General features: G+C 40.6%; 1 protein-coding gene across 1 annotated transcript in view; it reads left to right on the top strand.

The window, feature by feature from the left end:
• RNF38 (ring finger protein 38) overlaps nucleotides 1–4724 on the top strand; it is a 61987-nt gene extending 57263 nt beyond the window's left edge. The window contains exons 9-11 of the mRNA XM_006886845.1: nucleotides 2207–2328; nucleotides 3206–3305; nucleotides 4498–4724. Of these exons, the coding sequence (XP_006886907.1) occupies nucleotides 2207–2328; nucleotides 3206–3305; nucleotides 4498–4560 (285 nt within the window). The 3' untranslated portion in view covers nucleotides 4561–4724. The remainder of the gene's footprint in view (nucleotides 1–2206; nucleotides 2329–3205; nucleotides 3306–4497) is intronic.
• The last annotated feature ends 19396 nt before the right edge of the window (nucleotides 4725–24120 follow it).

The raw sequence follows: 24120 nt of genomic DNA, 5'->3' as shown, positions 1-24120 counted from the left end.
CAATTTCTGAACTTAAGAACTGCAAAGAGGAAGAAGAATACAGCTTTAACAGACATAACACTAGCATCCCTGAATGAGTTACAGTGACTTCCGTGGTGAAGGTGGAAGAATTATAAAAGAAGATAGTCTGCAAAAGAGGACTGCAGTAGACATTGAAGGAGAGCAGCATCAGAGATAAGGTTGCTATGAGGCGCACATAGTCAACTTGATGGCACCTAACAAGATAAGCAGTAGAAGAGATATAGATGCGAGGATCATTGTTACCAACACCCATTAAATAGAAATGCTCCTTTTTTTTTAAACTAATTTTAATGAACATTTACAGAGATTTTTTTATTTCCATATATTCATTGTTACATTTTTCTCCCTACCCACCCCTCCCCCCAGTTCGCTTTTCCCTTTGAAAAGTAAAAGAAAAATTATTTCATTGGTATAGAATCCCTACCCCCCGAAATACTCCTTTTTAATAGCTAGTAAGAAGGTTTGTGGGTTGTGTGAAAGAGCCAGCAATTTAGATAACCCAGTTTCTTTAATAAAATTCTCCCCAAAGCGGAGTTAAAGCTCACGTAACAACTTTCACAGCATTAATTACTGAGATCATACTAAGTTAATTCTACTTTTCTTACCGTCCATCACCTTTCCTTTCTTCTTCATGTTTTAATGCTATGGCGGCCAGAGCAACAAGGAACGGCAACCCATTAAAGATAGATTAGTTTGGATATAAAGAAATGTATGATTAAAGTCATGGAAACTGAGAGAAAGCAGTCCTGATATAAGAACTATCATGCTATTAACAGTTTCTAGAATTAGAACAAGGAGGTTAAAATCTGTGCATTCAGAGTGTTCTTTAAATAGGGGGAAACCCTCATTTCTCTTATATATCCTGCCTTTTTGACATATATTGTACTTAATAAGTAAAGTTTGATATGTTGCAGTTGATCAATACGAAAGTACTTCAGCTAATATATGAAGAAGTAAAGAGCAGAAGCAAAATTTCCATTTTGCCGTCAGAGGCAGTACGATTGGCACAGGATAGAGCCGGGTTTAGGGCTGTTGTACATAGCGTCGCTATGAGTCGCAAGTGACTTGACGGCACATACCAATGAACCTAGGAAGTGTTCTGCAATGGCTGCTAACTTCACAAATAGAAAACCAACTAGACATGATAGACCTTATGGAAATAGCAAGACTGTATAGATTACCAGTTGCTAGGATTTCATAGCAATCGGTAGGAAATACAGAAGACAAGGGATATGTTAATACTACGCACAGGCTAGCGGTGGGAGATTCAGTCAGCACAATTGAAACTGCCAGACCAATTGTCTGACATGATTTCTTCAACAATACGAAAAGAAAAGGGGACATATGGGGGACATACCTGGCAGTGTCAAAACTCATTGTTGTCAAGTTGAAACTACTTTATTCATAGCTGACCCTTCTGTGGGTTTTCTGAAGCTAAATTGCAGGGGCAGAGCCACTGGTGGCGCCTTGGATTAGCAGCATGGTCCCTATAGACTCTACCAGAGCTCCCGAGCAGTGTTAGTGTATGGGTTTATTTGGATCCTTATTTGAACAAACTATTTTAAAATAATTGGAATAGTTACGGACATTTCAACACTGAGATATTTAGAAATATTACTAATTAAGAATTAGTAGTTTTAGGTACGATAATGTTGTGAATATGGTTTTTGTTCTGGTTTTTAAAAGTCTTTTAGTACAATGATTTGCAACCAGAAGTCAGTGGCTCCCCACTCCCAGAGGAGGGAACAGGTATTTAGTAATGTCTCAAGGGACATTATTAGAGTAGGGACAAGGTTGGTACAGGTATGTAGTGGTTAGAAGCTAGGGATCATTCTAGACGTGTGGTACAGTACACAAAGTTAACTACACACACACACACACACACAAACCTGCAAAGAGTTATTGAACCCAGACAGACAAATTCTGTTTTACAGAGAATCATTTTACCAGTGAGAAAAATACCTTGTTTTTATTTTATTTCTAAATAATCTGGAGTTTCGTAGTAGTAATAAAAGATGAGCCATGACTAGATCCATTAAACTTATTTCTCTAGTATTTACATATATTTTCATTTTTCCATAATAGAGAGTTTTAATTAATGTATTGGTTTTGGGGTGGGGGTTTTTTGGTGGTTTTTATTTTTCCCAGAAAATTTTTTAAAATCATAAACTGTTGCCTTCTGCAGGCCCTGCTCAACCTCGCAGAGCGACTGGGAGAGGCAAAGCCTCGCGGTCTAACAAAAGCAGATATTGAACAACTTCCTTCTTATCGATTCAATCCTAACAACCACCAGTCAGAACAGACTTTGTAAGTATTTTGGGGTTGGTTTTTTGTGGAGACTTTTGTTGTTAAGTTCCATTTTGGGGTTATTTTTTGAGACTTTTTTTGCATTATACTGTGTTAAAAAATTATTTTCTATCTTTAAGAAGTAAAGCTTGAGCATCAAAAGAACCTAACACCCAGTTCTTTACATTTCAAGCTGTATACCTTTGTTCAGTAAGGTACCCACTGGTCATAAGTATATCAGCAAGTGGGAAGATAGCACAGGACAGGACAGGTTTCGGATCTGTTAGTCAGAGAGTCACTGTGGGTTGTACTCAACTCAGTGGCATCTAACAATAATAGTCATATGTTTTTATTTAAATTGACATTAAATTTAAAATCAAGGTTTTTTGGTCACCCTTAGAACCATCCTTTTGTGAGCTGTAGATGTAGAACATCTCTCTTCTCTCAGAAAGTTCTCTGCCCTGTTGGAGATGTATCAGTTATTTAGATATTGCATGGTTTCTGTCTGAGAAGTAATGGCCTAATCCAAGGTCATGAGAGTTTGTCTTTTCTTCTAAATACACATTTCATCCTTTCATGTATCTTGAGTGTGCTTATTTTATGAAATGAGGGAAGTATACAACTTCCTACTTTTGTGTGGATGCTTAGTTGCTCCACAACCATTTACTGAGTATGTTAAGGGGGGTGTGGATAATATCCCTGGATTTTTTAAAATTAACAAAGCAAAGTATTATTGTACTTTCAGTTAACACAGTGGGTGGGTTCTTGGGTAATTTTTGTGTAAAAGCTAAAATACTGTAAGTACAGTGATAGTTCACTTTTGTAGGCCTTAGTAGTTGTGTGTTACAACAGAAAACTGACCCAAATAAAATATTTTTAATCTTTTTGTTCTCTTTAGGTGTGTAGTATGCATGTGTGATTTTGAATCAAGGCAGCTACTTAGAGTCTTACCCTGTAACCATGAGTTCCATGCCAAGTGTGTTGACAAATGGCTCAAGGTAAATGGGTGGCATCTGTGAAGAAAATAACACTGTAGTATTATTTTCTGTCTTGTTTTTTCCTTTTTTTCTGACTATAGGTAGAGTCATTGTACCTTAACCTTTCCTTGGGTTTTGGTGTAAATTTGCACAGCACATTCAACAATTTCTGCACACATTGTTCAATGGCATTGATTATAGTCTCCACACTGTCAACATTCTCATTATTTCAGTTCATGTTATTACAATTCCAGTAAGCTAGTTTTTCTATATTCTTACCTTATCTTTGTTTTAAAGTCATTAGTTTTCCTATAGATGGGGTTTTAAAGGGGTGCAGTACTCACGGTGGTAGTCATTTTATTAACTAACCTAGTTTGCTAAAAATAACTTGAAGGGATGACTGTTGTTCACAGTTAAAAGAATATCTCAGGGAAGTTCTCTAGTCTCAATCAGTCTAATAATTTGTAAAGAATTTAGCTCTGCTCCATATTTTTCTACTGTTTTATCAACTTATTTCCTTCTGTTTTGAAAATAATAAAACTGGGTCATGTAATTTCCACAGTTTGATGAGAAAGGCATACAAGAATGAAAATAAAGTCTTATTGACCCTTTGACCCTTTGAATGATCATAGACAAAGATACCTAGGCTTGCCTTAGGAATCCTCAGGTCTTCTCTAAGGAGAAGAGCTAGGGGCACCTGGATAAAAGAAGAGAAATCACTTGAAAGCTACCCCTTTTTGGGGCAAAAATCAGATTGTAGGAAGTAAAAGATGAGCTGCTCCTGTCTTTTTGTCTTCATATGGTGCTCATCTATTGACATGGAGAAATAAGAGGTTTAGGAGTCAGAGAAGCAGTGGAATAAAAGCTACAGTGTAAATGTGATTGTTTATTTCATAGTCAGGATTTCTTAAGTAGGACTGTGTGTTTTCCAGGACTTTGCTTCATTTAGAGTAGCCAAAGCTGTAAATTCACTTAGTAAATTTGTGTGAACTAGCAGTGGGTGATCTTGTCACTCAGTTGTAACAGACCTAGTGAACAGAACAAACAAGTCTTATGTCATCTTAGTCAAGTTTGTGTGGGGTTTATTTTAAAACATAAATTAAGTGATTGTACCTCTTTAAAGAGCATAAACTATAAGAATTAGAAAATAGTTGCATTGCTTTATGTTTTATTGTTAAAAGTCACAGTTGCTAAGTTTTCTTTTGTTTTATAGGCAAATCGAACTTGTCCAATTTGCCGAGCTGATGCTTCAGAAGTGCATCGGGATTCAGAGTGACCCACCTAAGAGCACAAATTTTGTTTGGGTGTTCCTTATCACATGTATATACGGACTATCCAGTGAACTTAATCTCTGTGGCTTCCAGCCCTCCCTTTACCAAAAGGGTCAATGGACCTTTCTTTGCACTGTGTGACTTAATCAACTATAAAAGCTTACAATTAGTCTTCACAATTATGGGATTGTTATACTAACCGTGTGATTGGAACTCCAAAGAATTTCTTTAGCTTAATTTTGTGTGTGCACTAACATTCCCTGGTTTTTGTGTGATCATTCCGAGTGTTGCTGCAAGATTACAGTGGACGTGATCTTTTAGCATGTGCTTTTATAAAAAGTGGTAGCTCCAGATGATATAGCAATCTACCTTATATAGAGCCTTCAGAAACTGTGAGTGGAAATGAATGCAGTGGTATGCCTGTTGGCAATAAATGTCTCTGTGTGCGAGAGAGAGAAAATGTGTGCAACTACTTGTGTGAGGGCATGGTAGCTAATGTGTGTATGAGATCCTATATACCAGCATGTACCAAGAATGTGTGTGTAGTTTTAATTATGCTGCAATGTATAATCTGGTGTGTTATTTAAACAGCACTAGTACTGTACACTGGTTTTTTTCCCTTTTGTGTTTGCTGTTGCACACTGACTGCTAAGGGTGCATCCATTATGAGCATTGAAAACTCCATTCCCTTCCCACCTCTGAATGGAATGAGAAAAGCCTTCTCCCTTTGCTGTAGGCAGCTGTCACCTTCTCTTCATTGGTGGTCCTAAATGGATCACTTAAGGAAAAAGTGTAACAGATTCTCACTCCGTGAACCCAAGTTTTTTATTCTGTTGTGGAAAAATTTTTAAATCTTCAACTTGCTGTTTCCAAAAAAGAAGGTGCAATATCATACATCATCAGTTAGCAATATTAGCATTTCAATCAATGATTCGAATGTCGATACTTTGTTTTCCTTTACATTTCCGGTAAGCTTGTTACAGAAAGTACCTGTGATTAATGTTTTTTTTTTTAAATGTTTAGATATGTAGTCTATTTTGAAGATATTTGAGTAATATATTTCTAAGAATGCCACTGGTCCCATGAAGTCTCACCTCTTAGACTTCTTCCAGAACAACAGTTAACTCAGCATGACTCCTGAGACGTGTTCTTTGTTCAAGCTCCCAGAGACAACTAAATTGCTAAAAGAAAACTCTTTCTTATTGTATTAACTCCCCATGCTCCAATTTTGAAAGTTGTCTAGATCTTCTCTCAGTAAATGTGCTTCTCATTGAAACCCTTGTGTCTGAGATAGATCAAGTGCTGTGACAGCTCTTATTCCTTAGTCTTTGTTTTGATGGTTTTACTGTTTTTCCTTTATATTCTTGTTTGAGAAAAGTTCAATACAACAGATGTCCAGAATGCTTGCAGTATAAATGAAGATTTGATTTTTGTATAAAAAAAAATAATGCTGTGAAACAGGAATTGACCTTCATTTAGTTGATCTGACAATAATACATAGCTGTGTGTGTGTTTTTTTAATAGGTTCATTACGTATAATTAAGATTGTTTGAAGTCATTTTTCCAGCGATGTTTCAATTCCCTTCATCTGTTAGTGTATTTTGCATTGTCTGCCTCTTTCTGGTGTCATTGCTTTGTTTGCAATAGCACAAGCAACGTAATTCCAAGCAGGACTGTGATCCCTTGCTGCCAGCCCCACTTCCACTTGGCCCTGTGTCAGTTTTCCATTCAGTGTTAACTACTTGTTACTGCCATGCGGCTTGCCCTCCCTCGAAGTCGCCATAAGCTTATCACAGCCTAGAGTTCAATAAAGTCAGTTTACACAGAAGCACAATTTTCCCCTTTTCCAGACACTGTTGCCTCTATCTAGTTACACAAATACAATTTTGCGCACTTTGTGTTTGCCCATAGATTTGTTAGTGCATCAGAAATACATCTTAGCAGTGGTAAAATGCACTTCTATTTTAAAATCAGTAGGATAACCCCACTTGCTCCTGATGAACAAAAAATGTGTTCAAGACCAAATTATTGGCATTAATAATCAACTACATACAAATCACGTATAGTTTTAACCTTTTTTTTTAATTAAAAAAAATCATGTTTAAAATGGCAAAGGCCCATCTTTCTGTAGACTTTTATATAGCTTCAAAAATTTATAACTGTACAGATCTAACGTAACACTACTACACTCAGTATTCATTTTATTGAAGCATGCAAGTAAAGCACTTTTTCTAATTTATATAGAAATACCAACTTAACAAGGCACATTGTACTAATGTCTAGGAAAAGTACTTTTTTCTTTACTCCCTCCAATTTAATTTTTATCATAATAACCCTTTCCCAGTAAATTCTTGAGAGGCAGTTGGCAGTTTAGGAGGCAGTGGGGTCTGTTTTGGTAAAATCTTCAGTTTGTTGCACTGTTGTGCCTGATCTCTCTTTGGAAATGTCTTTTCTTCGCATGGGGCTCTTAGAGCTGTATGCAGACTCAATTATGAAGTGTTCAGTACATATTTGGAGCACACACGTGTTCTAAACCAGCTCTGGTGAGCAGCTTTTTGGCTAGCAAAAGAGGAAGTGCAGTTGATTGAAGCCTGACTTTAGGTGATGCACCAGATAGCAGGCTTGGTTTGTTGACCTTCCTCTTTCCTTCTAAAACAATATTGGCTTTACCATCTTAACTCTGCTGTGGGTTTTTGTTTTGTTTTAGTTTTGTGTACAAATTGTCACCTTTGGTTATTACTTTATTCTCCTCCTTCCCCCACCAAAAACAAAAAAAGGCCTCCAGGTATCAAGATCTCATATTAGGATATTCTGTCCTGAATTTTTTAGCAAAGTCTGGAAAATGTGAACACATATTTAGATTTTATATGCTGAGATATAATTTGTTAAGATTCTTAAATTTGGACCTCTTGTAATATTTTGACTGAGATCTACCACCTCACTTGGAATATCTTCACAGACATCTTTAGGCCTTCATTAGGAAGCTGTTACCCCCTGTGGTACATCTGGTTACCTCATTTTGCAGTTTGTTTCAGATTATGAAAGCTTACAGGGGTGTTTTTGGAATCATTTGCTGAGTCGTTTTCTCAAATCATATACCATTGTATCAGTTAACATATAGTTTTAATTGTACGTATTATAAATATCTGTAACCAAATCATTTGAAGGCTTGATAAATTTTTAACAAAGTTTGTACATTTTTTATGAAAGTTACTAGTAATGCTTTACTAAGTAGTGCAATGAATTTTTATTTTTAATCCCTGTGCCCAATTTTGGAGTTGAGAGGGTTGTTGGTAATAAATGTATGATGTACACTTAAAACACTTTGTTGTCTTTCATGTTACCATGTTAGGGAAGGGTAGGGGTTGTTAGGTCTATGTGAGGGGTAAGGATTCCAGCAGGGAAGATAGCGCTGTTGCGTTACCAGGTTTAATATGTGGCATATGTCTGATTTTGTTTCTGAATTTTTGTAGACAACTTAAAGACACAAAAGCAACTAGCATTATTCAATACAGTACATATTTATATTTTTAAAAGGCAGTGGAAAATCACTAAAATTATAACCATACATAAGGTATGTGCTTATTAAACAGAAGTACATCCATAGATAGATAGACAAATTTGTCCACTTTAGCCACTGTTTATGTCACCCTGTCAACATAATGTGGAAAGGAGAGTTTGCTTGTCATTTTCCTTACACATTTTGTGTAATTGCCTTCCTTTTGCAAAAAGGAAAATAAAAACTTTCTACTTACACAAATTCTGACTGTGTTATTTGAAAAGCAAAACAGAAATAAAATTCTCTCTACTCGTTTGGGAAAGTCATTCTTTGATATAAGGTGATGTGCTCTTATTAGCTCAAGTGCTCAGCTGGCGTAAGCTCTGAGGCATTCTGAAAACTTCTGTCCTCCTTCCTAGGCTTCTTAAAAGACTTCTGTATAGAATTTGAAGTATATCAGTTGGACCATTAAAAAGATAACCGTATTGGTGAGCCTGTGAAGTAACTAGAGCTTTTCATATACTGCTGATGGGAATATAAATCTATGTAATTACTTTGGAAAACTGACATCTATAGCTGAACACTTCCTTCAGAAGTATACTCAGCTATTTAGGTATTACCTTTTCAGTATATATTCAGAAGGCTGAACTTTATGAGGAGGAATGTGTCATCAGGATTGAAGGAAGGCAGACTCATCAACAACCTGCATCAGGCAGGTGATACAACCTTGTTTGTGGAAATGGGTTGGGGGGGAACCTGAGGTCTTTGCTGCAGAAAATCAAGGACGGTAGTCTTCAGTATGGATTGAAGCTCAGCATCATTGGGGGGGAGGGTGAAATTCCCACCATTGGGCCAGTTGGCAGCATCATGCTAGAAAGAAGAGATTGAGACTGTTAACAGTTTCCAGTTTGGTTCCATAATCAGCATTCTGAGCACCAACAGGAAATCAAAAGACAAATTGTGTTGGGAAAATCTGTCCGGGACCTCTCCAGAGTACAGAAGAGCAACAATGTCATTCTCGAGCCTAAAGTGCGTGTGATCTAAACCAAGGTCTGCAAATGCTGTGCATCAAAGAGCTGGATAATGACAAGGAATAATGAAGAATCGATGCCTTTGAGTTGTGGTGCTAAGATGAGTATTGAACATACAGTGGACTGCCAAGAGAACAAAGGGATCTGTCCTGCAGAGAGAAACCAGGCTGCTCCTTGGAGGAAAGGATTTTGAAGCTCCATCTCACATACTTTGGGCATATTGCCAGAAAGGGCCAGTCCTTGGAGAAGGGCTTCATGTTTGGAAGGGTGGAAGGACTATGGGAAAGGAAGACCTTGAATGAGATGGATTGACACAGTGACTAGGGTAATGGGGTAGGTGTGTCAGAGACAGGTTGGCTCAAGATAGGGCAGGGTTCGGAGCTAATGTACATATGGTCACTGAGTCGCAGGAACTGGACAGCACATAACAATACTCAAATGCATACACCCCATGCTCACCTTTCAGCCAGACAGCCTATATTAGGTGACCAGCAGCACTCCTTATACTAACCATGTAGCATCAACAGAGCCGTATTTGCTCAAGGATAAAAATCTCGAAGGGATAGAAGGATTAATACAAGTGGGAGAAAGGAGAGACTTTTGTAATCACTGTTTTGAAGCAAGCTAGGGATTTGTGGATGAAGAATGATGGGTTGACAATGGTATTTTACATAGTAATGAGAACTACACAGAACATATTTCAGAAATACATTGAACAACATGATTCCATGCTGAAAAGTAAATATGTAGGCACTGTATCTACACTAGGGGGCACTGTTGTACAAAACCAAGTCTCCAAAAACGGGTTAGCTTTGATTATCAATGTCCAGCGCTAGTGGCTTGGTAAGGAGTTGAGCGCAGTACAAATCCATCAGCTACTCTGCAGAAGAAAGGTTACCAGTCTTCTCCCATGTAATTTACTGCCTCTGAAAACCCACTGGAGGAGCAAGGCAGAGGTGGTTCTGTCTGGAGAGTACCTGAGGTTCCAAAATGTTAGTTGGTTTCAGTGACTCCTAAGAACAGCAGAATGACACCCTGCCTGATCCTGCGCCATCATCTCTGCTGTGTTTAAACCCATTGATGGAGTCACTGTCAGTCTTTGTCACTGAGGATCTTCAACTGATCTCCCACTTTTCCAAGCTCCTGTCGAGAGATTGGCCTCTCCTGTTAATATTCTCACAGTATGCTAGATGGAATCTCACTGTAATTTTCCCTAAGGAGCGCTCCAGCCTCACTGCTTCCAAAAGTCCAAAATAATGTTCACAGAAAGCATGTACAAAAAAAGAAAGTATGTACATACTCTCTCACCAGAGAAAACCACTCAGAGACTTGTTTTTTTCTAAACAATACTGACATACCACAGAGTAGGGCTCAAGATAGGATTTTCAGTGTGTGCCTAAAAAGATTTTTCAGTTGTTTTTAAACAGCTTTTGAAAATAACAGTGCTAATGACCTACCACCCATATGTGGAGAGAGAGGTGGCTGAGTTGCAGCTACTATTTCTGCCAAAACCTGCTCCTTCCAATCCAGTTACCAGTGGCTTCCTAGATGTCAATCTAATGAACCTTTGCAGCCCTGGTCCTGCAGGGCTTCCCTGTGGAATGTGACAATACTAATTTCTTCCTGTTTTAAAGGTGTGTCCTGGCTTTTCTGATCTCTCAGAAACTCAAGCTGCTGCTTTCCTTTTATCTGCACTTCTCTGACCTGTCCTCTTGATATTAGGACTCCTTTAAAGAGCTCTGGTGGCTTTCTGATAAATTGTGCTGCCAACCGCTTCTCCAAGGGAGAAAGACGGGCAGTCTCCTCCTGTGCGACTTACTGCCTCTGAAGGTCTGCTAGAGGTTCAGCTATGAGCATATGTGTTCTGATTTGCCAATACATAAAACAGATAAAATACTTTGTTTTGAGAATACATTTTCTAAAATGTTAAAGAACGAGGACATTAAAGACACCTAATGTAACACCTGTTTCTAGCCATGATCTTTTCAATTACTCCTGTACATCTGAAAGTTGAACAGTGACTGAGCAGGACAGAATAGTCAATGAGTTACAGAAGAAGAGTACTGAATATCCCAAAAGAACAAACAGCTGTGTCTTGGGGCAAGTGCAATCCGGGTGCTCCTTGGAGGTGAGGATGGTGAAACTTGATCTCCTAGTTTGAGCATGTAGTTAGAAGGGGCTGTTCCTTGGAAAAAGACATGATTGAAAAGAGAAGACGACCTTCAGCAAGGTGTGTTGAAACTGACTTAACAGTGGGCTCCTGTGTAGCAGGGATGAGAACGGCACAGGCTAGGGTTCAGATCCGTAATTCATAGTCACTACCAGTCAGTCAATAGACTGGCAGCAATGGTGGCATAGTCCATGAGTTGTGCTGCTAACCCAAGGCTGAGCCTTTATGGCAATTCAAGGCCACCAGCAGCTCCGCTGAAGAAAGGCAATCTCGATTTATGATCCACACAAAAGATGGGCATTTGTGTGGATCGTAACAAACTATGGCTAACATTGAGAAGAATGAGAATCCCAGAATACTTAATTGTATTCATAGAAAATCTATACCTAGACCAAGAAGCTGTTGTCCAAACAGAGCAGAGGAACACTGTATGGCTTAAAATTGAAATGTGTATGCCAGGGCTGTATCCTTTCTCCATACCTGTTTAATCTGTGTGCTTCATTCAAGAAGCTGGACTTAAAGAATGTGGCATCAGGTTTGGAGGAAGATTGATCAACAACTTGAATTATGCAGATAATTACAACTCCATGGGCTCTTAATTCAGACATCCAAATATGAACTTAATCAGATTTCCCCCAAACTTGTTTTTCCTCCTGCGTTTCCACTCTTTCCATTGTTTACTCTGCCATCGGTCAAAACACGTCACTGAGAAACAGGGATGTCATCCCTGACTCATTCATTTTCCTTCCCTTTTATCAATCATTCCTTAGCCTTTTTTCCTCTACAGCTTTAGTTCAGACCCCATCATCGCCTGCATTTGCATGAGCTTCCACATTTAAATCTCAGTGCTAGTTCCCTTTCTTCACAATCTGAAAATAGTGTTTCTGTGAAACCTTTTGTAAGTCTTAAGTGTGTAAAGTGAAAAAACAACTACCATTAATTTATATGGGGGAGGGCAGTGGCTCATCCTACCAGGTCATACCAAATAGCATATACAACCTAAGATAGCACTAACAGTGTTCACAGACACAGTCCAGATCTATGGTAAATGGGTGCTGAGATGCTGAGTGTGGTGCCCAAGGAAGGAGTTAGCACCAGCCTCTGGCTGCTTGAGGTGAGCGCTGCCTCTCTTAACAGCTGCTGCAACATACAGTTTTTTTAGTTTCGCTTTTTGCCTTTTCTCATAAAAGTGAAAAATCCTTGAATGTCTTGCAGTTAGGGAAAACAGGTGTGAAAGGATGTCTTTCATAAAAGTGGAAAGCTTCAAAAAATTAGGCATTGGGGAGCTCTGATGTGTGTTCTCCACAAGCCCTTGAGCATCGTGAGAATGTCCAACCTCTAACACATGTCTCTGGGCCTTGCCCAGGGTGTGGCACATGGTAGGGATTCAATAAATGGGCTTTTGAGTGAAAGAGAGAACTCCCCAGCTTAAAAGATGAGGTAGTTGGAACTGCCACCCAACAGAGATATGCACACTGTGTTTATTGTGGCTTTGTTCGCAATAGCAAAGAGCTCGAAACAGCCCAGGTGCCCATCCACAAATGAATGGATAGTGAAGCTCTGATAAAGTCACACAAAAAGCTGCATTTAAAAACAAGGAACTCGGGGAGCTCCGGTGGCCTAGTGGCAAGGAGCTGCAACTACAATCCCAGAGGCGAACGGTTCGAATCCACCAGATGCTCTGCTGGGGAAGGAGGGACAATCTACTCCTGTACCAGTCAGATCTGATTTGACGGTACACGCACACAAAAATAATAATATAAAAAACAACAACAGTGTTTCCTACTGCCAAAGGGGCCCTTTAGAGTAGTGAGAGAAGATCTTCACCCTGAAACCCACAGCGTCCCTTTTCAGCAGGAAGTAGCTAAGAGAATACGCCGTCCCCTTTTCCTTATGACTCAGGGTGAAGTCTCTCTCAGGGAGGAGTGATAGGGAATGGCAAAGGACACACTGACAAAGAAGATTAATCAGAACTGGCTTTGACAAGCACTGTGGCATTTGGACAAGAACAAACTGGGAGGAGGGTAGAGAGAATAGTGCAACAATGAATGAATGGAAACCCAAAATCTCTGTAAATGTTTATGAAAATTAATAAAATATAGAAAAAACAACAACAAAAAAAACAATTATAAAAAAATTTTTTAAAAAAACAAGGAACTCATGAAATACGCAAAATGGGTGACCCTGGAGAACATTATGTTAAGTGAAATATCTCAGTCACAAAAGGACAACTATTGCATAGGGCCACTGTTGTAAAACAGGACTGACATCAGGGTTGAGGGAAGACAGAGAAGGAGAGGATGAATGATGTATACTGCATTGAAACATGAGGGAGAGAACTGTTTAAAAGGGATATATGATTAGGTATTATTGTCATGACAGGATTCCAGAGTGAAGGGGGATTGCATAATAATGAAAGAGTTTTTCTTTTACTCTTCAAGGAGGAGTGAATTGGGGGGAGGGGGTGGGTAGGGAGAAAAGTGTAACAATGAATGAATGGAAACCCCAAGTCTGTAAACGTTCATTAAAATGAATAAAAAAAATGGGTGACCCTGAAGGACATTATGCTGAGTGAAATATCTCAGTCACAAAAGGACAAATAGTGCATAGTGCCCTTGTTGTGAAACAGGACTGACATTGGGGTTGGGGGAAGACTGAGAAAGATGGGATAAATAATGTGTTCTGCCTTGAAGCAGATGAGGGAGAAAACGGTTTAAAAGGGATATGTGATTAGGTATTATTGTCATGACAGGAGTCAAGAACAAAGGCTGCATAATGTAGTGGACTTGGGGGCAGGGACTATACAACAATGAAAGAGTTACTTTTCAAAGAGAAGAGTGAACTGAGGGGGGAAGAGTGGGCAGGGAGAAAAGTGCAACAATGAATGAGTGGAAATCCAAAGCCTAAATTTTCATTAAAATTAATAATAAAAAACACTGAAAAAATTAATAAAAAAGATGATGTAGTTGGAGGGGATTCAAGACAGGTATGAATGTATGTCTCATAAAAGTGGTGTGAAGCTTCACAAAGGAGCCCTTTAAAAAGAGTGAGGGTGGAAGAGGGAGGATGTGACAGAGAAGGAGACGTGGGGGCATAGGCAAGGACAGATGTCCATTACACATCCGATGGCCGGGCCTGGCCTGGGTTCTGACTCCCTGCGGCCTGCAGCGGGTTCCTGAGGCTATAAATCTTTGTCAGGAGACAGCCATCATCTCCCACCAGAGACTCTCAGCCTTTGGTTAGCAGTGATGCACGTTCTGGAGCTCAGCAGCCACAAGGTTGATTCAGGAGGAAGTCCCCTTACTAGGAGTCACCACTACTCCCTTTCCTGCCAGGAAGAGCTTATCAGGACAGACAGTCTTCAGACAAGGCCTCAAGGGCTGCAGTCTCCAGACAGTCATTTTAAGGGATGGGCAAGGGCCTTCCCTCAGCTCCTCCTCCCAGGAGCTGGAATGTGTCATCTGGGCGAGGTCCTGCATGGCTCTGAGGCCCTGCCCTGGGAAGCCTGGCAGATAAACAGACACTCCTAGCTGAGAATGACAGACACTGCTATAGCTGCCCATGGCTGTACTGATTCTAAGCAAGTTGCTCTTTCTGAATTTGTGTTTGGAATTAATCAAGATTCTGGCTCTAACCCCAGGCAGGGAAAAAGCCATGTCTTACTCTCCACATGTCACTCACCACTCACTCCTCATGCAGTTGGACCTGACTCAGTGCTGAACCTCCTCCAGGTTCCTGAGGCTGTAACCTACCCATCTATTTCTTGCAGAACTGCTGGTGGATTGGACCTGGCAGGGAGGCACAGCCTTTAGGCCGCCAGAGCTCCCCCCTCACACCACAGGGAGACCATGAATAGGAACAAAGTCATCTTCATCTTTGGCTGTCTGGGGTCCAGCAGGTCCAGTGTTTGGAGGGGGCTGATCATATCCCATGAGCACTGGCTCATTCTATTTCTGCCTAGGGATTCACATTGCTGAAGAAGATATCCCAGAATCACGTTACACACAGATACAAAGGAAAACTAAGGTATTGAGTGATCGTTTTGTTGCGGTTCTGTGTTCCCTTTGTGAAGCTCACAGTAAACAGACTGCAGTGAGTGATTTAGGAGCTGCTTTGACAAGATGCAGGTGAAAAGGAACAGGTGACCAGAAGGCTGTGTGGGCTCAGTACTTCCTCGTCAGCGACCACCCACTGCCCGCTCATTGCTCTGCAGAGAAAACACTGCTACTTCTCAGCTCTTAAAGATAGTGTTTAACCGACACCCACCCAGAGTGGGGCAGGGCACAGGACAGCAACCATTACATCCACTGTGACTCACCCCCTGTGCTAAGTGGTGTACTTTTCTTATGATTCTGGAACTGAAGAAGGAGAAAAGCAGTTCTGTAGTGGCCACTTTTCTACCACAAGGCCCAGAGGAGCTGAGAAAATGCACCTGCAGGAAAAGGTTGAACTAGAAACCCCTGAGAGGCACTGGGCTTTAGAGACTCCTGCTGGCTCCCCAGGCAGGCCCTGGTTCTCATCCTGACCGCATCCCAGTTCTCGAGCCCAAAGTCTTTCATTCTGTGCTGTTGGTTTTTTTTCTTTGTTTCCTCCCAACTTAGGGTTTTGTGGCGGTTTGTTGTTGTTTTTTGTTTTTGTTTTACATTCTGTGTTTTAATGGAACTTATTCAACTCCAATTCATTGAGAATTAATACAATTATGGAAATGAACTGCTAATTAGCTAAATGCCCAGGGATAATTTGCTTAACCTTGTTGGCCGTTGGTATCCTCATCTCCCAACTGGAGATAATAAGATTCTTCACAAAATCAAAGAGACTAATTAAATCATTTGGTACCAGTGAAAGTGCTTACCGTAGCACCAGTCTCCTTGGCGATTTCTACTAATGTTGTTCCCTGAGGAAACCAGACACCACTAAGGCTCTGGAGAGATGACTCTATTTATTTACTTATTGCTGATTGAGGGCTGAAATCCAAGAAGGAATGGGAGAAGGTGGGGAGGGAATTATTTCTTCATTTTTGCCCCACAAAAGAAGATTCATGTATATGGTTTCTTCTAAAACTGGAAATGCAACCTTTTTCTCTGGAATAGTTTCTGGGTTTACAGGTGTCAATATTTTGTCTTGTCCCTCCTCCTAAAAGTCCCTTACATTCCTCCTCCACATGCCACTTGTTCTGAGGAAACTAACTCCCGTCCTTGTTCCACAAGAGGCCTGGTTGGTGTGAGCCCCCCTGAGCACATGCTATTCTCCCAGCCCACCCCCATCATATCATAAGGCCAACGTAGGACTTACACAGAGTAAATTAAGGTGAACTTTCAGCATCTTGTCGGGGATGTTGGCTCAGAGATGCTCTGTCCCTCAGAAGTGAACACGGAAGCGAGTATCCCTGATGTCTCCTGACACTCAGGGTTGTGAGGGGAACTAGGACGAAGCCGACTCCATGAAAGCCAAAGAAGAACTGAGAAGAAGCCAGCAGCCTCTGATGACTTTGTTGAGAGACTGAATTGAGCAACAACACCCAGGGCCACAGTCTGTCCGACTTCCGGTAAAGTCCCTTCACAGTTAATGTTTGTTCATTTGATTTTTCTGTAACCTTCAAAATAAAGCGTCAATGACTTCTAGAATCACATACATATCTTTTGAGGTTCATGTTTTCATAAATATAACCATTTATTTCAGCAGTGCCAAGTGTTGACATGGAAGTAGTGCTTATATTTGAGGTTTATTCAAATCAAGTAACAAATATGGGCAACTATATGGGGTAATACAGAAAGCAGTTTGGCCCTTTCTTGGAAAGTTGGAAATAGGGTCACCAATCTTATTTTTTTTAAATAAAAGTTTTTATTTTAATTGCAATTTTAACAAAAGTTTACAGAAAAGTTGGATTTTCATTCATCCATTGTTGCACATCTTCCTCCCTCATCTTCCCTTCCCCGCCCCCAGTTCACTTTCTTTCTTTCTTTTTTAATAATCATTCATTGTTACACTGATTACTAATCTCACTACTAGATGTATATCCCAAAGAAATAAGATCTGCCAAACAATCTAATGCATTCACACCCATGTTTATTGTAGCACTATTTATAATAGCAAAGAGTTAGGAACAATCCAAGTGCCTAAGAGTGGACAAATGCCTAACAAAATTGATACAATCACACAATGAAGTATTGGGCCTCACGGAAAATGATGAATTCATGAAATGCTGCGCAACATGCATCAAACTAGAATAAATTGATGCTGAGTGAGTGACATAAATCTGTCACAAAAGGACGATTACGATGTAAGGCCACTAATATAAAAAGTGAAGGAAAGTTTGTGTATGCAGAACACAGCCTCAGTCTTGGCAGGTTAGCAGGGACGAAAGGACAGGGATGGGGAGTAAAAAGAAATAAGCAACTCTGGTTATTAGGTGCTTTGGGGTTGATCACAGCTCTTGGAGACCATATAAACCATAGACTTGAGCCTTCCGTAGCCCTGCACCATCTCAAGATCTCTGGTCTACTTGAGCCCAGCGTTACTATGACAATTCATCTACCTCTCTTCCTCTGACCCTTGACCTTTCCCAGCATTATGTCTTTTTCCAAGGACTGACCTTCCTGACAACATGCCCAGAGTATGTGAGATGAAATTCCACCAGCCTTGGCTCTAGGGAGCACCCTGCTTACTCTTCCTCCGAGACTCCTCTGCTCTTTGGAAGTCTGTGTGATACTCAATGCTGCCCTCCAGCACCACAATTCAAAGTGGCGATTCTTCTTTTATCGTCCATATTCACTGTCCAACTTTCAGATTCATAGGAAGCAACTGAAAACAGCATGGCTTGGATCAGGCACAGCTTAGTCTTTAAACTGACATCCTTGCTCTTTGTATTTTGCAGCCTTGGCTTTTAGAGAGGTCCTTGATAGCAGATGTTCTCAATGCAACAAGTCTTTAATTTCTTGATTGCTGTTATCATGGTGTTGATTGTGGATCCAAGTAAGAGGAAATCATTGACAACTTCAGCCTTTTCTCCAACTGTCATGATGCTGCCTCAGTGGTGAGGATTTTGTTGTTGTTGTTGTGTACCGTCGAGTCGGGTCTGGCTGGCACAGGAGGAGATTACCCCTCCTTCTTCAGCGGAGCATCTGGTAGATTCGAAATGGTGAGGACTTTTCTTAATGTTGAGATGTAATCCTGAAGGCTGTAGTCTTTAATCTTCTGCAATAAGTGGTTCAAGTCTTCTTCATTTTCTGTACAAAAAAACCAACAAGGTAGTATCACCTGCATTATGCAAGTTGTTGATGAATCTTCCAGTCCTGATGCAAAATTCTTCTTCATATAGTCCAGCTGTGCAGCTGACACAAACAATAATTCAGGCAAGTGAGAAAAAGAAAAAATATCACAGCTATGCCACTAATAAAAAACCAAGGTGATGGACAGATTTATTGGTTGGTTTGATTTTTTAAAAACAGAAAATTTCTTCCAATTCTTCCCTAAACACAGGAGTTCTCACCCAAACTCCTACCCAAAAGCAGCCTCTCCACTCTTCTGGTTTTCATTGTCATACATATGTGACTAATTAATAAATTAAACACTTTCCTTAGGGATCTCTGATAAACTTATGGGAAAAGAGTTGTGCTACCAACCCAAAGGTATGCAGTTCAAATCCACCAGCTGCTACATAGGAGAAAAATGGTCAGTCTCCCACAGTGTGACGTCCTGAGCTGCAGACTCAATGCTCTCTAGGACCTCAGAATTCAATTTGACCTGCCCTCACCCTCCTCCCCACACTTCTCAAACCCTGTGTCATCTCATTTGGTCAGTGGTAGTGCAATAATTAAAAAAGTAATAGAAAATGGATACCTTCAAATACTTCAGTAGGAAAGTAATTTCTATGTTAATTACCCTATAGTACTACCTTGAGCAGGGAGCTCTGGTGGCATCGTAGTAGGAAGCTATGTTCCATCTCAAAGACACACAGTTCAAAGTCACCAGCTGTTCTGTGGGAGAAAGATCGGCCATCTCCTATCGTTAGATTAACTGCCTCTGGTAATCTGCTGCAGGGTCAACTATAGGTTCTGACTCAATGGTTTAAAAAAAAAAAAGTACCTGGAGCAGTAAGGACTGTCTTTTGCAACTAAAAGAACAATGAAAGATTAACCTCTCAAGGCATACTAACCTTTTACACCACGCAGTATTCTCATTCTCTTGCTCTCTTCAGATGACAGCTTCTTGGTCTAGGGACAGGTTTCACACGAGCACAACTAAGTGTTCCGAGATTCCATTCTTCTTAATGTTAGCCTTAGTTTATTATGATCAGCACAATCAAATGCCTGTGCACAGTCAATACAGCACAAATAGATATTCTTCTGGTATTCTCTGCTTTCAGCCAAGATCCATGTAACATCAGTAGATATGTCCCTGGTGTCACGGCCTCTGCTAAACTTAGCTTGAACTTCTGATAGTTGTGTTTCCATGTACTATTCTAGCTGTTTGGGGATGATCTTTAGCAATATTTTGCTTGCATGTAGTAATGATATTGCTTGATAATTTCCAGATTCTGTTGGATCTCTTGCAGTTGGCCAGGCAGCTGTCCTCCAAATGTCCTGGCATAAACTGGTGAGTACATCCAGGGCTACGTCTCTTACTTGAAACATGTCAATTGGTTTCTCATCAATTCCTGGGGTCTTGTTCTTTTACTGCTGTCTTGACTGCAGTTTGAATGTCTTCCCCAACACCATTGGCTCTTCATAGTATAGTTCTTGAAATATGTCAGTGTTGACCAATTCTTTTTTATACAATGACTATGTGTATTCCCTCCATTTTATTTTGATACTTCCTGGATCATTCAGGATTTTGCTTATAGCATCTCTCAGTATTACAATTCAAGGCTTGAGTTTGTTTTTCAGTTACTTCAGCTTGAGGGATGCTAAGTGAGTTCTTCCCTTTTTATTCTCCAACTCCAGCTCTTTGAACATTCAGTTATAATATTTTGCTTTATCTTCTCAAACTGCCTTTTGAAATCTTCTGTTTAGCTTTTTTATGTTGGCTTCCCTTTCTTTTGGCTTCCCAATGCTCCAGTGGAATTTTAAGAGGCCCTTCTGGCATTCACTTTGGTCTTTTCTTTCACCTCATTGTTATGACATTTTACTCTCTTCATGAATGACATCCTTGATGTCACCCAACAGTTCATCTGGTCTTTGATCTTTAGTGTTCAATGCCTCAAACCTGTTCTTGAAATGATTTTTAAATTGAGGTGAGATAAAAAAAAAATTGAGGTGAGATAGACTCAAAGTCGTATTTTGGTTCTTGTGGACTTGCTTCATTTTCTTCAACTTCAACTTGAACTTCTACATGAGTAATCAATGCTCTGTCACAAGGTCAGCACCTAGCCTGGTTTTAACTGCTGGTGATATAGTCAATCTGATTCCTGCGCAGTCCAAGTGAGATTCATGTGTATAGTCGCCTTATGTGTTTGTCTGAAAAGGTATTTGTGATGAATAAATCGCTGAATGTGCAACATTCCATCGGTCAGTCTCTAGTTTTATTCCTGTCACCAAGTCCATCACTTTCAACTACCACTCCCTCTACTTTTGTCAACTTTTGCACTCCAGTCACCAATTATTCTTCATTCTTCAATGACTGGTCCATTTCAAACTGCAAAAGTTGGCATATTTCCTCCATTTCCTCTTCTTTAGCTGTTGGTGTGTATATCTGAATAATGGTTGTATTAACAAGTCTGCTTTTATACATGTGGATAATGTCCTATCCCTCATGACACTGTGACTGAAGATCAAGGACTACAGCCTTCAATGTGGATTGCATCTCAACATCAAGAAAACAAAAATCCTTACCACTGGACCAATAAGCAACATTATGATGTATTGCATTGGCAAAGTGTGCTGTCGGACACTTCTCCAAAGTCCTGAAGAGCCATGATGTCAGTTTAAATACCAAGGTATGCTTAATTCAAGCCATAGTCTTTTCAATTACTTCCTACACATCTGAAAGTTGGATAGTGACTAAAGGTGACAGAAGAAGAATGACGCCTTTAAGCTGTGGTTTGAGAGGACAGTACTGAACATCCTATGGACTGCCAAAAGAACAAACCACTATGCCTTAAAGAAAGTGCAGACAGAACGCTCCTTGGAGACAAGGTTGGTGAAGCTTCAGCTCATACACGTTGGGCATGGTGCTAGGAGAGGCTTTTCCTTGGAGAGCGACATTGTGCTTGGAAAGGTGGCAGGTCAACGAGAGAGAGGAAGAGCCTCAACGACCTGGACTGACACGGCGAATGTTGCCCTGTATGTCAGAGAGGATATGGATTGCACCGGATAGGACAGGGTTCGGATCTGTTGCTCATCAGGTCACTGTGCGTCATATTCAACTTGATGGCACCTGACAACAACAACAACTTTTTACAATGGCCTAAGCTAAACTCACTCTAATGCTCTTATACCATCTAATGGCCTAGATACCATTTTTAAAGGGAGGAGGTTTTTCTCAGCCTTGCAAAAGCAAGTAGAGAGTTTCCTTTTCAAAACTGAAGCCTTCTGACATTTGCCTTTCTACCCTGCAATCTGTTGTTGAGAAATACTGATTTTTGCATGTGGAGGCAAGCTATCTTGGGACCTTGAGAAGTGTGAGCCAGTCAGCCCAAAACACCATCACCGGCTCAAAATGCCCAGACAATAGAACTTCTAAAAAATAAAAAACCACTTCTCAAAAGAACATACGGAAAGTGACTTCTCACACTTCACTCACCTGTCTCTTGCCTATACAAGTCCCCAGAGTAGCCAAGACATGGAAGTAGATTTGGGGAGCCCACACCCTCTGTCTCACATACCTCCTGTTGTTGTTACTTGACATCCAGGCAGGACGAACTCATTGTTGACCCTCCCGTGGGTTTCCAGGGGCTGTAAATAGCACAGGAGGAGGTGGCCCATTTTCCCTCATGAAGCATCTGGTAGATTTGAACCACTTGCCTTTGGGTTAGCAGTGCATCTCCCTACCCACTAGGCCACCAGAGCTCCCTACCATATGCTTGTATATGAATACAAAAAATACTTTTGTGTTTTCTATTCCATGTCCTGTTCCCAAGACTGGCTTGTTGGCAAGTAACAGTGCCATCCTCATTCCTCCAAGCCACCCACACAGACCGAATCAAACAAGTCCCAGACGCCTCCCCCAGCTCACCCGTCCCTCCTGTTGGCCGCCAAGTTCAGTGCTTACACTTCTGAAACATTTCTGCCCCTGCCCCTTTCCCGCAAGCCTTTTTATCACTGTCTTGGGTTAGGCCCTCTTCACTTCTGTCCTGAATTGCGGACCTGTTACGTCATACTCAGTGCTTTTACTGATGGCTGTTTCTCAGATGATATTGGGATCTTGCTGTATTTCCAGCATGGCAGGTGAAAGGGGGGCAAAAGGACAGTACAAATTAATCATGTGCACTCGTTTTCAGTCTTTGAAAAAATTTAGTTGTAGCATACTACATGGTATGAGTGATCATAATTTATTTAACTCTTTCCTTCTACTAAACACTGAGGTTCTTGGAAATTGTTCCCAGTTTGGGCAAAAAGAATCCTTGATAATTCAAATATTGACTCCCTTGGATTCACCACCTATATGACAAATTTTGCTTTGTGACTCCTTTGTTCAAGTCCCAGTCAAGGCTCCCATCACATGTAGGACAGAGTTCAAACTCCAGAATGTATTTCTTGATGGTCTCAATTTTGCATCTCCTACCATAGAAGTGAGAGCCCTCTGTGGTTCTGCTACATTCACTCCTTGCTGTCTGTGCTCCAAGATTTTTTTGTTTTCTTGTTCCAACCGGGTTCCCCTCTCCCTGAACCATCCTTCCTACCCTTTTCTCCAGAAAACCTTTACTTATCCTCTAAGGCACAACCCAGTGGTCATTTTTCCAAGGAAATCTTACTTGACCTCTTTGCATTTTCTACCTGGAATTTATCTTGTACATAATAATGCTATTATCTTGAATTACATGAATTGTATGTTTTCTGCAACATTGATGATAATTTAGTTCCTTGAAACCAAGAATATTTAATTTCTCTTTTAATCTCCAGCATTCAACATACAGTAGGTGTTTAACAACAATAACAACAAAAATGCAAGTGACTTGGAACTTCTGGAGCGTGCCAAGAGGCTAACTGAAAAGAGCTCTACGCATGCTCATAATTTAATCAAAAGGTTGGTGAGGGTGAGTCGCTAGCCAGGCCCTGGCTACTCTTCTCCAAAATGTTTAAGTAAGTGGCATGCTCTCAGAGCCCTTTGGCAAACACTGAGCATGCCCAGTGCGGACAGCCCATCTTGAAAAGTAGAAGCACCTCTCTCTTGCACCTACGTTCTCATCATTTAAACACAGAAGCCTGACTAGTTAGGTAGGACTTTGACTCGCAGGTCTGGCCCTTTTCCCAGATGTGGATGAGCTTCCAGAAGCAGAAGAACTCTTTTTTTCTTTGGCTGTGCATGTGCAGAATAGGACTTCCCACCAGGACAGGGGCCTGGTGTCTGTTCAGAACCAGCAAAGAGCCAGGTTATCAGCATCAGAACCTCAGCTCTCACAGGCTGAGACCTCAACCCAGCCACATTCTCATGACCTCGTCCTCTTTGAACTCTTCCCTGATGAGCCTGACTCCCTGATTCCTGATATCTGCCGAGTTAAGCTCCCTTCCCTGACTCCCTCTTCTCCAGTCCAAGGATCTCTAGCACGGGGAGGGGAAGAAAGAAAGAGCTCAAAGTCAAGTGTAGGGTTCAAGGAAGTGTTAGGCTGAGATTCCACTCTCTTACGAGATAGAACAATGGACACCATATGCCCTAGCAGCATAGGTGTGCCTCAGTGACCCTCACATTCATCAGGAAATTGTGAGAG

Source organism: Elephantulus edwardii, unplaced genomic scaffold, assembly GCF_000299155.1.
Source record: "Elephantulus edwardii isolate Elephantulus edwardi_28Jun2011 unplaced genomic scaffold, EleEdw1.0 scaffold00052, whole genome shotgun sequence".
NCBI lineage: Eukaryota > Metazoa > Chordata > Mammalia > Macroscelidea > Macroscelididae > Elephantulus > Elephantulus edwardii.
The sequence above is the reverse complement of the archived record's forward strand: the minus strand, read 5'-3'. Positions and strand labels throughout refer to the sequence as shown.